General features: G+C 42.6%; 1 protein-coding gene across 1 annotated transcript; it reads left to right on the top strand.

The window, feature by feature from the left end:
- The first annotated feature begins 7,170 nt into the window (after positions 1-7,170).
- NT5C1B (5'-nucleotidase, cytosolic IB) lies at positions 7,171-13,675 on the top strand. Its single transcript, XM_086631402.1, has 6 exons — positions 7,171-7,299; positions 7,440-7,607; positions 10,701-10,830; positions 11,320-11,442; positions 12,137-12,321; positions 13,337-13,675. The coding sequence occupies exons 1-6, from the start codon at positions 7,171-7,173 to the stop codon at positions 13,673-13,675; spliced, it is 1,074 nt and encodes a 357-aa protein (XP_086487528.1).
- The last annotated feature ends 1,732 nt before the right edge of the window (positions 13,676-15,407 follow it).

The following is a 15,407-nucleotide window of genomic DNA, read 5'->3' as shown; positions in this document are numbered from 1 at the left end:
AGACGAAGGCTCAGCTGTGGGAAAGTGAGTGGAGAAGGGCAACTGTGCGAGCCTCACGCTTAATGCTTGAACTTGGGTAAGTCTGCAAAAATAATCTTCCTTCTACTGAGAGGACTCAAGAGGGGAGGAGGGATGTCATTCAGGGAGTGCCTTCCTGTGTGTTCCTCCAGCATCAAACACAACAGCTCCCCAATGCTTTTTGAGGCCCGTGGAAACTAGCACAGCACACACAATAATACATTACCATCGCTTTTAGTCCTTGCTCATTTTCTATCAAATGCTTAACTCACCAAAAGGAGGGAAAGGACCTGAATCAGAAATGGAATACGCATTCCCTGCAAAACAGAATCACATCGTAACTTAAATAACAGAGACATTGTGTGCAGGTTGTTGACAGGTTTGAAGACATAGCTTAGAGAAGCCCTAAATCTCCTCTTGTATTTATACTTCTGGCTTCTCTTTCCCTCTCAGGAACGCTGCACTAATCACTTACAATCCTCTTCTTGGAACTGGGTGGTAACTCTGCACAGTCAAAAGCACTCTGGCTGCAATTAAAGCTTGTCTCCTTTATCAATAGGTGTAATCACATCGTTCCACACCCCTTGCTTGGAGCAATTTTTACATTTTCTGACTATATCCCTATCCTTTATTGCCTAGGAGTGTTTAGAAAGTGGGTGGAGTTTTTTCACATACTCATAAGAGACAAACAAAAAAGCTTTGTCCTCAAGGAAAGTAGCAGGAGGGCTGGCTATGTAAACAAAAGTCCTGCCTCCCAGACTGCTGTGTAGGTCCCATTTTTGTGTGTTACACCATGGAGTAAGGCTAGAGTGAGACTTGCTATGAACGTAAAGAGGAAAGGCAGACGTGGAAAGCGGTGGATCTGTTTTCCCCAATACATGAGTGAAGGGCAGGCAGTGCCGTAACGCAGTCAATGGTTGGCTTTGCTCCGATGGTTCTGCTTTCCCGTTGCTGCTGCCGCCCAAAGCCCGTGGGACCGCTCAGCAGGGGCCGTGCAGTAGCCCCCATCAGTATCACTCGAGCGTGCACATTGTTTGATACATAGTTTCGTACAGAAAATGTGTGGGAAACCACACTTTTCTTGAATGGGTTTTCTATGTATGCCTTGGAGAGGGGAGGGGGGGTGAGGAGAAATGTATCTAGCAGTCTTGCTCGTTCCCTCATTTTTTTTAAGAACCATAACTAGCACAGTGCAACAGGGATTAAGAGAGATATCTATGGTATTTTTGTACAAGCACACAAAAATATGACCTGCGAATCTTTTTCAACATGATTTTCTCATTAAAGATTTTAACCTAATTTAATACTTAACTTGAACCCTCGTGGAAGCTAGCACAACCTAATAGATAATCAAGGGTATTTATTGCAGAATAGAACGTGTAATTACCAGAGTGAATCTTAGAATAGTTTAACTTCTTTTGTTATGGTAAAATGAATGAATAGGCTTTCAACATTTAGGTCTCCCTCTTGCACAGGCATGTCCCTCTGTGGAGCTGTTTGCATGACTGGAGTCTCCATTTATTTCCATTATTAAAGGGGTAATTGGTGCATAATGAAAAATACTTAAACAACTGTCTCTATTATACAGAGCTGAATTTTTTTTTTTTTCATGATATTGTACTTTTTATTCAGTAGAAGCTAGGAACCCCATAGGGTTTGCATGTACAATTTATCCACTTTCTATCTTATGTGTGGTTGTTTTGTAATGCAAATATTCTTCTGTTTAAGCTTGGAACAGGGAGAAACCTTCCTGCAGAGCACTTTTTTCCCTATATTGTCTTTATGCCTGTTCTGTAAGTGCCTACGGAGTAATTCCAGTATTACAAAGTCAAATCCTGACTGGCTAAATCTATTATCGTCGCTATTGTTATTGTTGTTGGTTTTCTTTTTTTTTTTTTTTTTTAAACACAGAAGTTATGACTTCATTACTGGCCTCTAGAGAGAAGAAATCTCCAAAAAGTGAAAAGACACAACTTGGCTGCTCCTTTCATCCTGACAAGATTAAGGAATAGAAAACTTCAATAATAGGAGAAATTAAATTAAACAGGATTGCTTAGGGAAAAGATATCGTGGATTAGTGCACCTTATGCCTCCTCTGTAGCAATCTTCTGTACTTGTAGTGAATTCAGCTTCACTTGTCACCTAAACTGTCACGTGAACGCTGGAATGAGTCACGCTCAAAGTGATGGAGGTGGAACACATCACCTTAGAACAACATAAGATCTATGTCACCAGGTAATTTATGTGGCTGTTGCAAATGAGCATACTATTAAAGAAAGACCAGCAGCAAAGCAAAGCCAGGAAAAGACACAAGGCAGGTGCCATAGATCACAATGTGATGCCACAGGTTTTTGCATTCTTGTTTCCCTGCACAAACCCAGGAGGGAAGGAGAAGGAAGAAGAAAGAAAGAATGGAAAACACTGCTGAGAAGAGACAACCTGAATGACTGTTAGATCATGAGACGAAAAAGGAAAATGAATATTTTGATGCAATGGGAAGATTTCTTCAGCATAAATACAAATGTTTTCAAGGCATGACACAGCTTCATCATGCATATCTTTGGCACAAACCAACTGCTTTTTTGTCATTTTTGCCTGTGTTAGACTTATTTTGATCAACAGGAGACAGGCAGCCAAAGGAATACAGACCACCTGAGATCCACATTGAGGATTTGTAGGAAACATATAGAAAATCAGTTAACTGTTTTAAAGAATCAGGTTTGGAATTCTAGGATTGCATTAGAAGTATTTGCATTATCTTTAATAAGGCCAAGTGCAGAGTCCTTCACTTGGGGTGTAAAAACCCCAAGCATTGCTACAGGCTTGGGGAAGAGTGGCTGGAGAGCTGCCTGGCAGAGAAGGATCTGGGGGTGTTGGTTGACTACCAGCTTGGTATGAGCCAGCAGTGTGCCCAGGTGGCCAAAAAGGAAAATGGGATACTGGCATGTATCAAGAATAGTGTGACCAGCAGGAACAGGGAAGTGATCCTGCCCCTGTACTCGGCACTGGTGAGGCTGCACCTGGAATATTGTGTCCAGTTTTGGGCCCCTCGCTTTAAGAGAGATATTGAGCTCCTGGAGCGGGTCCAGAGAAGGGCGACTAAACTGGTCAAGGGGCTGGAAAATAAAACTTATGGGGAGCGGCTGAGGGAATTGGGGCTGTTTAACCTGGAGAAGAGGAGGCTGAGGGGAGACCTGATTACAGCCTACAAATACTTGAGAAGGGATGGTGGGGAGGTGGGGGAAGGGCTCTTTACATTAGTGATGGGTGATAGGACAAGAGGAAATGGGTATAAGCTTAGTCAGGGGAGATTCAGGTTGGATGTTAGAAAGCATTTCTTCTCTGAAAGGGTTGTCAGCCACTGGAATAGGCTGCCCAGGGAGGTAGTTGAGTCCCCATCCCTGGATGTGTTTAAGAAAAGGGTGGATGAACTACTTAAGGATTTGGTTTAATGGGAGATTAGGGACGGTTGGACTGGATGATCTCTAAGGTCTTTTTCAACCTAGAAATCTATGAATCTATGAATCTACATATAGGAGGGCTTTCCAAATTATTTATCTGCCAGGTCACATGTAATGTGACAGTGTTGCCACACAGTTTGCCACAGCAGGCTGACCTACATGAAAGCTCTTCTTGGGTTCCTTGCTTCTGGGAATGCCATACTAATGCTATGAGTCTTGAGGTCTCAGCATGAAAAATCACAATACATATATGAAGTAAAATTCGGTGCAATTGCACTCTGAAGTGACCCTGACATGACTCTGGGAGAGTTCAGCCCTGGAGTCTACATGTTTGTGACATAATCATGCACAATAGATATCGGGATCTATATATGGAAAGGGAGAAAAGGTCTCTCCACTGAGAGTCTTTTCCTTACTTCTGATCTCACTATTTTAAATGTTTGGAAATATTTTCCATCTTTCCAGACAGAAGTAAGTATCAAAAGAAGAAATAAAAAAAATTTTTTTTTTCATTAGTAATGCAGTTTGAGCTCCTTCTTGAACAAGAACGTATAAATGTTACTTAGTGGTTGTTCCTAACATAAGAAAAATCTTAGCAGCTCAGGCAGAGGAACTTTCTTTTCATTTGACTACTTATAACAGACTTCAGAGTATGTGTATGACTTACTTTTGCTACACACTTACTGTAAAAAAAAGTCCGTACAAAGATAGCAACACACATTCTTTTTTGTTCGTTTAAATGCAAATGCCCTACAAATTAATAGGCGATAACAGAAAATTCCTTTTCTTTCTAGCCTAGCTCAGAAACCACAAAGTCATTCAATTTTGGATCTATTCCTATTTCTCAAACTCCCCAGGAGATTTAGTAAAAGCAAGACATAGCTCTTTCCTGGAACCCCATGGGCATTACTACATTTTTTAGATGTAGATAAGGCTGCTCCACTCTGCATTTGGAAAGTCAAGATTTCATTTATAAGGTGCTGAAGCTGGAAGGCTTTCATGTTAGGCCCTCAGTTCACAATCTCCAGTAAAAGAGGAAATGGAGGGTATGTCAGCAGCATGCAGCCAAGCACGGAACAGAGGCATCTCAGTTCAGTGCATATGTTCACACAGCTGAGTGCTATGTTAGAAATACCATGTGTGTCTGGAGAGCAAAGTATTTGTATTAGCACAGCATCGCTTTCAGCAGCAGCACTTCAACAGGCATTGCTTGGGCCCAGCACCAAGTTACCATCTTCTATGCTTTCAGGTGTCTTGTAAAGGTTAAAAAGAGTCTTCATCGCTTGAGTGACGACTCTTTTCTTGGATGGACAGGAGGGGGGGGGGACACACACCAAAAATAAAACCAAAGAACATGCTTGAGGAGCTCCAATTTCACTCCTGAGTAGATGTGGGATGGTGGGGAACACAGCACGACAAGGGTTCATCCTGGGCACAGCTCGGGGAAAGGCATTGCCACAGACTAAAGCAGATGAAGAGATGACAGTTCAGTTTTGTAATCAGAGAACTGGTTCCTGATTCTTCTTGTTATTTTCCCCAGGCAATGGACCCACCTGCAGTATTTAACCAGGAATAGATGCATGGATAGCCTCTTCTTAGAGATTTAAATTCTTAGTTTGATGCTGAAGTCCTTTAGCAGGACTGTGGTGGTGACTGGGACCAGGAGCAGCTGTTCTATGGCTTGAATCCTTTTTCCAGACTCTCCCAAACGTGGCTGCTCAGCCTGGTGATGAGGGCGCAGCCGCTCACGGAGAAAAGGGTTGGAAAGAGGGGATGTGCCTGACCTGACTGCAGGAAGGGGAGCAGGTGTTTTCAGTAGCATATGACACGTTACCGCTCTGAGTACAGACACTGGAGCGAAATATTCAGGATCAAAATTCAAGGAAAATAAGCACATCTATCAGTAGCAGAGCTACTAAAATCAGCTTTTTGTCCATAAAGTCTCCAGGAGCTGTGAACCTGCACTGTTCCTAACTTGTCTTTTTGCATCCATCTTCTTAACATACTACTCCCAGTACCTCTCCTTTTACCTCGTATTTCTGGTTCCCTTTCCCCAGTATGGTTAACTCCCATTTCCCGTCTACTCTAACCTTCAAGTTTCCACCACTTCCCTGCTTCCAGATCCCTCCCTGGTTAGCTGGGCAACAGCCAATGTGGCAGATTTGGAGGTGGCAGATCAGCCAGGGAGTATTCACTTGCTATTAGGTAGCAGGAAGAACAAGCAGATAAATATCCTGCATTTGCATTAAAGTCCTTCCCCCAGTAGGACAACAAATTGTGTGTTGCTCTTGATTCTCATCAAGCGTTTTAAGAATTTAAATCTCTTTGAGATCTTTATCCTTCTGTCAAATTCGTTTGCAACTGAACATCACTGGGGAATGACGGACAGATGGTATAATTACATAAGCCTCCTTTCACTGGGGAGCCACATTAAAAAAAAAAAAAACAACAAACAAACATAAAAAACCCAAAACAAAACAGGCAAAAAAATAATTATGCTCCTTTTTGGAGACTGGATGGAAGCAGAAAGACCTGACAATTTGATAAAGATTAAGCAGTAATCAGGGTTAGAAGCAATGTTTAGAGTCTCTCTTCAAAACGTTAGAGAGTCCTTTGGATGGTGCTTACATGTGCTGTGATGTACAGATACCTCTGAGTCACTGGCTACCAACAACGGCAAAGGCTGCGGTTCCGCTGTGCCAGACCCCATCCTAGCTCAGGAGGAAAGCTGCTTCCTTCCTCACTTTCCATTCTCTCCTGCAGCTTATCAGTTTGGGGACCTTTACTGTGGTTCAAAGAAGCATGTCTGCAGATGCAGGCAGGAGTATTTCGGAGAGGTATGCATTTGATGCTGCCCATAGCTCTCTGTGGGATTCTGGGTTTTGGGACCATGCAAACTGCATGCCAGAATAACAGTTCACTGCGTGCGTGTGCTGCATATACCCGAAACACTACTGTCCAAATTACTCTTTCTTAAAGGTACTTTCAGTGCTGCGGTGTGGAACAAAGGACATCAGGTCACTGACATCAACCCATTTCGATTGCTAAAAACATTACTATATTATGTAAGAAATCTGGAAATTTGTTGCAGTTGATGTTAAATCACTTAAGCCACTGCAGCTAAATAATAAATCTCTAACGCCGTAGCTAAAATCAGCGCTGGGGGGCTGCTGCCTAACACCAGGCAGCTGCGTGCACCACTACTCCAAGCACGCTGGAGAGGAGCGGTCGGTGTCACAGCCTGTGCCGGGAGGGGGATGCTCCAGCTCCGCGCCCCACTGTCCCTCACCGGGTGCGGGGAAGCGCCGGAGCTCCGGCTCCTGCTCACCGCACGAACCGCGCGATAAGGAGCGATGCTGCGGCCCCGCTGACCCTCGGGCTGTGACACGGGGGGCGGCCGCGGCCCCGCTGCCCCCCGGGGCCGGTGCTGCGGGCACTGCGTCGGCCGGCGCCCCTCGCACACGCCGCCTGGGGCGCGGCCGTGCCGGGGGAGGGCCAGGCCGGGCCGGGCGGCCCCGGGGCGCGGCAGAGCGAAAGGGAAAGCCGGCGCCAGGGTGAGTGACTTCCCCCAGCCCGAGCGGAGCGGAGCGGGGCGGGGCAGGGAGGCGGCTGCTGCCACCGCTTCCCGGTCGCCTGCGCCGGCTCCGGCCGCGCCCGCTGCTCAGCGCCGTTCCCCGCCGCGCCAGGCACCATGAGCGGCTCCGGCCCGGAGGCGCCCCAGCCCAGCGACGCCGCGGAGGTCCGGCAGCAGGAGGCCGAGCAGGACTGGGCGGCGGCCAAGGCTTTCTACGACAACCTGGTTTCCAAGAGACCCCGGCCGGTGAGTGCGGGCGGGCGGGGGGGCGGGCAGGGGGGTGGGAGCCCGGCGGCCGCCGCGGGGCTGGGGGCTGAGGGCTGGGGGCACCGGCTGGCCCTACTGTTGCCCAACACAGGTATCACTACCCTCCGCTCGCTCTGCAGCCCAAGCCCCAGCACGCCATCACGGTGGCCGTCTCCTCCCGAGCCCTCTTCGACCTGGTGGAGGAGCGGCGGATCTACGAAGAGCAAGGGCTGGAGAAGTACGTGGAGTACCAGCAGGACAACGAGAACGTCACCCTCAAGCCCGGACCAGCCTTCCACTTCGTCAAGGTACCCGGGCCGGGGCGGACTGGCGCGCCGGGGGGGTGCGGCGAGGCGCGGAGGATGCTGTAAGGCCGAATTTAGGGAAGAGGAGGAGCCCGAAGCCTCCTTGGGCGGAGATAATCCTGCCCCGGGGAAACGTTTTGGGGATTTGTGCCCTCAGCGGTGAGCTCGCCTCGGCCGCGGAGCCCGGCGTCATCTCCGCATCTCACTGCGACGCCCCGGCTTGGCGGCCACCCCTTCCCTCCTCTCTCTTCCTCTCCTCTCTCCTCCCCTGTCCTCCCCTTCTCCTTCCTCCCGCCGGCACTAATGCTGAACGCCTGCGGGAGATCACGTACTGGCCTGGTCACTGGGAACGGCTTTTTACACCCAGCATCACGGTTTGTATCCCCCGGCTCTCTGCTTCACGTCCCAGGTGTGGGTAAGGAGCAACCTGGATTTTCTGCTGGACACGAAGGACACGAAGCACCTTTCCTTTTAGGACCATTTTCACTTAAGACAGACCTCCAAATTGTTTTAAATTCATTGCAACCTCTTCCCCCCAAAAAATACCTGCAAAAACCCCAGAACATCTTAGTTCCTCATTCCATATTTATGTCTTGCTTATAAAGACAATGTTGATTCACTATTATTCAAATTACTTTACTCAGAAATTAATCTCTTTTTTTTTAATCAGCTTTAATTTTTCCTTGCTTTCGTTGTCACCCTGGAAATTGTTCTTGAGGACCAGCGGAAGAAATAGACCCCCTAGTTGGGAGTCAGGGTTTAAGCAGAGGTGAAATGGAATATTTTGCTTTCATTGTACAAGATAAGATAAATGACCAAGGTAAACAGCCTCCAGCATGGAAAGCAAGTGAAATTACAAGAAAATGAAAAAAAAAAAACAACATATGGTTTTGAGGAGCATAGGTTTTAGCAGGACTGACTTGGAAAAAAGCCATCTCCAGCTTTCATTTTATGTCCACAGAGAATTGTTTGATAAGCTCCACCACAGCAATTTTAGAAAATGTATTAAATCCTAATTAGCAGTCATACTTGCTGACAGCAGAGTTGTGGCAGAACACTTCCTTCAGGTTTTCAAAGTAGATTCTCATTGCTTCAGTTGTAGTCTCAGGAAGTTAAAGCATTTTCAGCATTGCTGATCACTTTTTGGAAATACATAGTGGAAAAATTACTTACATCAATATTCAAGCTGTTCTGAATGTTTCAGATAGCTGTTAATAGCACAAGCATAGTAAATTTTTTTTAATGTAAAAGCATGGTCATAAAATAATTCACTTTGTGAAATAATTCATCAGTAAGGCTATACTGAATAGCAAATTTACTGCATTTTTCCTGTCTGTAGCAGCTGCAGGTAGCAGCACTACTAGCACAGTCAGTTCTCAAGAGATTTCTTAGAGTTTAGTGTCAAATTGTCTGAATATAGGCAAGATTTGACTGTCTAACTTCTCACACTTTGAAAATCAGAGCCGTTAGCTATGGCAGGCTAAATGCACCTTGACTTCTGTTCCCTTCCAGTATGCTATTTGCATTTGAATTCTTTATGTTTTTTAAGATGTTCATAAATTGCTTAGTCACAGGAATCATTAGGCGGTGAGAACTGCTGGTTTGTTGGGTGATGCTTTCTATTTGAAGACAAAGAAAGCAAAGAAAAACAATATATTTTTGTTTGGATCCATTTATTGAAATCTTTAAGATACTAACTTAAAAGTATTATATCTCATGCTTGTAGCATTTAAGAATCATAATCACAGGCCAGGATCTCCTTGGGTTGCAAAGTCTACAGGCACTGGACAAAAAATGCCAACCCCTCCTCTGCTCTTCCTTATTTGCTAATATTTTAATAATTTGCCAGTGTAGTAGAGTATTGGCAGTAGAAATGGGTTTTGACCACATGCTGAGATTTTTTCCTAGGCCTTATACCAGGCTCTCACTTAAGAGTTTTCATGAGCATAGCCCCATGTGGCATAGCCATGCTTTTTAAAGTCAGATTCCCAGAATTTAATTAAGAAATCTATGTTTTAATTCTTAACAACTGGCTTGATTTTTTAAAGCACCTAAATGTAGATCAACCCATCTTGCATTAATTTGATGATTCATTGTTGACTTTATTGCCATAATCCCAAGAAATTCCATCCAAGAGCCAAGATCCTAAAGCAGAGGATTGTGTAAAAGAGCATAAAGCAAATCTTACTCCAAAAGGATAAAATTCTAAATAATATGAGAGAACAGATGAATACAGAGAGAGATGAGCAGATGGAAGGTCAAATAAGTAAGAACGCCAAACCGTGGATATGACATGTTGGCCTATTATCTTAAAAGAGATCTTAAATGAATCAAAGTCTGTCTCATTTAGTACTGCAATTAGAAACGTTCAAGGAAATCATGCTTGACAGGATATGGTTTGGTACTCATTACTTAAGGACAGTCCTTGACACTTGACCACCTGAACTATGTCAGTAAATCTTTGCGTAAGTATGCAGCCCAAATTCACATTTGTGCATGCAAAACAAGCAGTTGCACATATAAATTCCTTTACACTTTCTCCTTGATTTCACAAGAAAAATTTCCAAGTGCACAAGAAAGTCTCTGCATGCTATTTTTCACCAGCAGTGTTTCCTTAAAATATATTAAGCAGTATGAGCGGGAAACTTACACATTTCTGAAAAGCAGACCTTTCTGGAAAAAAAAAATTATATCCAAAACAAACAAACAAAAAATTCAAAGGGAAATTAGATAAAACAAACTGAAGTCCACCATCTTAAGCCAAAGGAAAAAAAAAAAAGATTAATAGAGATTGTGATAATGTTCAGCAATGCATTGTTTTATTTTGGATGAACATGGTGTCCCAAGAAAAAAGGTTTCCATGATCAAGTTAATTTCTGTAACTAAACAAAAGAGACTTAGTTGCTTCCCTTGAGATGAACCCAGTCAAATGGTTGCTGGGAGCAGCAGAGCAGAAAGGAATAAAACAAGTTCAGCAGGTTCAACTATCAGGTGTTTCACGTTCTCCTTCAAGACAGTCCTATCACTAAAACCACAGTGAATAAGAAACGCGGCACATTCCACTTGTCTATTGACTTCCACATTTTTAACCTGCAGGCACTGGAACATGTCAATGCCCGGCTTCTTGAGCTGTACCCAGATGATGAAGAGCGATTTGATATTGTTCTGATGACTAATAACCATGCCCAAGTGGGAGTGAGACTGATAAACAGCATCAATCACTATGGTAAGTAAAATAAATACTACCTTGTAGAACTGCTTGCTGTTACATCAGAAAATGAATTAATTTCATTTTTCCTGTTCTGGGCTTGGTAAAAGCAGCTTCTTTGATACTGACACTCATTCCTCAGAAGACGATATTTGTTTTTAGATGTCAGTGTAAGTGAGAGTGCTAAACAGAATTTGGCCCAAAGCTCTAGATTTAACTTGTCAGATATGAATCTTAATTTCTGAGAAGAAGTCATTTATGCCCCCTACACATATACCTTCACAGCAGTTATTCTGCTTAGAGGTGTTTTTTTTTAAAAATTCTTGAGGAGGAAGGGCTGATCAAACATTATAGTCAGTTTGTCTAACTTGTTGAAATTACAGTGAATATATTCCTTTTTTTTAAGCTTACTGTCAGCTGTAGGCTAGTGTACCTTTTCACAGGTCGCTTTTACAGGTTTGTAGTGTCAAGGCAGAGTCACACCTTGTTGTACTGTTCTTACTTTAGGCTTAACAATTGAACGTTTCTGTATGACGGGAGGAAAAAGCCCTATTGGTTACCTGACTGCCTATCTTACCAACTTGTACCTCTCAGCAGACTCTGAAAAAGTGCAAGAAGCTATAGAAGCAGGTTTGAATTGGCTTTCTTTTGTTATCTCTCTGTTGAGCTTGTTAAAAAATGAATGTATTACGTGTCTTTCACCGAAAGTGGTGCTGCTTCGTCAAATGCAGAAAGTAACAATTTTGTATGGTGCAAACTCGCCACTTATTTTTACTTAATGAAATAAAATCAGATTATTTCTCTGTATTGTTCTTCTCTGACCCTTCAGTCTGCTGATAATGACGACTTAATCAGCCTCTACCTTTGTCATACCTTTCTGTCTTCTCCCGTGCTACAAGAAGTTAACTCCCATAGACATCTACTCAGCTCTGTTCCACTTCCATTTGAATAGAGTCGTCTCTTTGATATGACTTACAAAAAACAACTCCTGTGTTTTGTAAGGGGTTAAAAAATACCAAATAGCTTGATTCAATGGTCTCCTTGGAATTTCCTGCTTTGTCTCATTTGCAGCACACTTTGGGGACCAGTTTTGTATATTCTTGTATGGGAGGGGAAGGAAGCATGTCTAAGAAGTTATGTCAATGGGACAGCTTCCATACATATGTGTTACAGAACAGTCATTGCGAATTAGCTTTAGTGATCATTTCTGCTCACCATATAAAAAGGTCACCACAATAAGTAGTTGGAACCGAAGCACTGACAGTTGAATGAATGACTTTGCAGGACATGCTAACATGCTAATGGTTCTCTGATCCATTGTCAGGCATCGCATCAGCTACGATGTTCACTGCCAACAAAGACGTTGCTTACTCAGATACGCAGTTGAGGGTGGCATTTGATGGGGATGCGGTTCTCTTTTCCGATGAATCAGAACAGATCGTCAAAGAGCACGGCTTAGATAGATTTTTTGAACATGAACAGCTGAATGAAAATAAGCCTCTTGCACAGGTTTGTACTTCTTGAATCACTGAGTTTTCAAAACATCTGTTGATTTTAATTGCTGCTGTATTTCTCCAGCTTCCCTGGTGTGTATGTATTGTTCTTTGTGGAAGCTAGTTGACCGATTTATTTCCTTTTCCAAGGATAATCTTTAAAATGGATGTTTGATATAAAAGAGTCCACCACTGCAGTCGTTTCACCAGATCTCCCACTTCACTGAGAGAACTGCGTATGTAAGACAATGACTTGCAGTTGTATTTTAATTGTATCATTAGAAAAAGAACTGATTGCCTTGATTATTTTTTTTTTATCAGATTGTGTAGCTAATGTTAATTTCAAACACTGGGATATTCTGGTTATTGAAACAGAGTAATAATATCTGTGCTTATTTCCAAGTAGAACTATGCCATATGTCTAAAACCCACAAATATTTTAACATGGGTTTAAACTGAAAGACCAATTCTGCTATTGTTAAAAATGGTATAAATTCAGAATAAAAGCTTGATTTATGTACTATGTTTAAGTACTGGGCAGTGCAATAGATTGCAATTTGACCCAAACTATCATATATGTCTTTCAATCAGAGTGTAATTCGAATATTGTCATTAATCTGGAAAGAGTTCAGTGATGTCTGTGTAATTAGGTCTTTTACTGGTTTTTGCACAGAAAAAAAAAATTGCACCTTGTCTTTCATGGTAAAAAGAGTTAAGTGTTTTTAAAGAACGTTTTATTAAAGTTTAAGACTATAGTTATAACTTTATATTGGAAGAGAACTTGTAAGCCTTAGTGAGAATCCGTTTCCTGCTGATCGTACTATGTAGGGTTATGACTTTAATTTTTTTCCAATTTGTGAATTCCTAGTGAGTGTGCAGACCCATTTGGACACGTTACATAGAGAACTTGCGGAGTAGCATAGCATTAGGGCAGGAGTCCTGTATGTAACTGGCAATCTGGAATAAAGCAGAAGAATTACTTTGGGATCTGTAGAACAATTCTAAATATGCTTCTGCTATTTTGTACTCAGGGTCCTTTGAAAGGTTTTCTGGAAGACCTAGGGAAACTCCAGAAGAAGTTCTATGCAAAAAACGAACGATTAAATTGCCCCATAAGGACATTCCTGGTCACAGCCAGAAGTGCGGCGAGCTCTGGAGCCAGAGTTCTGAAGACTCTTCGTAGCTGGGGTCTGGAGATTGATGAGGCACTTTTCCTAGCAGGAGCTCCTAAAGGACCAATCCTGGTGAAAATCCGCCCTCACATTTTCTTTGATGACCAGATGTTTCACATCGAAGGAGCACAGAAATTAGGCACCATAGCTGCACATGTTCCCTATGGCGTTGCCCAGAAATACCACAAATCTGCATGATTGGATGGCACCATTAACAATAAGGTTCTTAACTCAGCCAGCCTCTAATATACCAATAGTTATATGTGAAAACCTCTACATTTCTATATTGTAAGCACTATATTTAAAGATTTAACTTCTGGCTAGAACAGCCTTTAAAGGAAATATTTTTAATATAAGTAAGTTTTTAGTAGAGTTATTTTAATAGCATTCTTAAGCAGTTTAGGTTTTTTACCCGTCTGGATCTAACACTGTGTTTTTGATATTAGGAAAAAGATTTGTTTTTATAGCTTGAGACATATTTTGAGAGACAGAGACAACAGTTATATTTTCTCTAAAAAACTACTGGTGGGTTATTTATAACAAAAATCATGCTGCAATTCTAGTCCTTGATGGTTATTTCTGAAATTACCAAAAGTACAGTTTACACATAAACATTTACCTGTTGGTGGTTTGCTTGTTAAATATGTGTTTAGTAGATTTGTTATCACAAGTTTTCAGCTTCCAGTGAAACGTTAGCTTATTTGATGGTGTGTTTACAAGAACCCTTTATTTTTCTATATTATTTTCCTATTCTAATAAAGCTGGCTTTACAGAACATTGTCATTTTTCTATGTAGAGGTTTTAGCATAATTTCCTATGCAGAGTTTGTGTAATCAGTGTCTCTGTGTCTCTTGCGTCTTGGATATTTAGAACCAGAAGCAACCACTTTCAATCAAATTTAAGAGAGAGCTAGAAGTCTCAAAGACACTTAAGTCTCAACAGATTTCGTAGAGCTGGGCAGAAGTCAGATATTCTGTGGGTATCCTGGCTGGGACAAAGACTGAAGCTTTAGAGCATACCTCGGTAACAGCAGAGAATCTACCCTAAGTAAGGCTGTTGATGGAACTCCTTGTTCCTTGACTAGATTCACTTAGGACTTACAGCTGTTCTGTGACCTGCGTGAACTCAGTTTGGCAACCTGACATGAGTTTCCAGGGAACAGGTGCCTGTTGCAACATGAATTCATGTAAATTTACACCATAGGTCTATTTTACCTCTTTTATGCTAAGTTCCTGTATCTCAGTGTCATCCATGTATCTGAGTGCCTTCCAAATGACACAACTAACATCTGTCAGGTGGTGTTTGTTCTCTTTCTCTCCCTAGTGGAACAAGTGTCCTGTTTTATTTTTAGTGTTGCTGTGCATTTATACCAGAAGAGGCAAAACCAAAAGAATGTGCTTTGCAGTGGGAGCAGAAGTTGGTGAAGGCTTGTGATGATCTGTGGTTCCTTGGGGAATTCACTCCAGAATCTCACGTTAGCCTCTGGGAAAGTTTGGTCTCTTCTGTCCGGATAAACTGTCCTGTTATTGCAGAAAGCTTCATTGCATTAATTGTGGTTTCCCTCCCAGAAACATAGTCAATCTTTTAACTATTCTGGATCCAAGCCACAACGTTCTTTGAAAACAAAGGCAAAAGCCTTGATCCTGCATGAAACTCAAATAGAGACCATTAGAAAGGTTTTTATGTGTTCACACCAGCATGTGTTGTAGATGGGATGCACTGCAGAGTTCTGGTGTACTTGGAATTTCATAAGTGCTAAAGGCTTTGTGCCTAAAACGTATCACATTTCCCAGCCCAGCCAGGAGGTGAGGAAGACATGAGTAACTGAAGCCTGGTCATTGTCTGCCAGGATGGGATAGAGTTACCTCGCCAAAGGGAGATTATAAAAAATGTTATTAGCAGATGTTTTTATGTGAGAGGTCAGAATCAG

Source organism: Tauraco erythrolophus, chromosome 2 (assembly GCF_009769465.1).
Source record: "Tauraco erythrolophus isolate bTauEry1 chromosome 2, bTauEry1.pri, whole genome shotgun sequence".
Classification (NCBI taxonomy): domain Eukaryota; kingdom Metazoa; phylum Chordata; class Aves; order Musophagiformes; family Musophagidae; genus Tauraco; species Tauraco erythrolophus.
The sequence above is the reverse complement of the archived record's forward strand: the minus strand, read 5'-3'. Positions and strand labels throughout refer to the sequence as shown.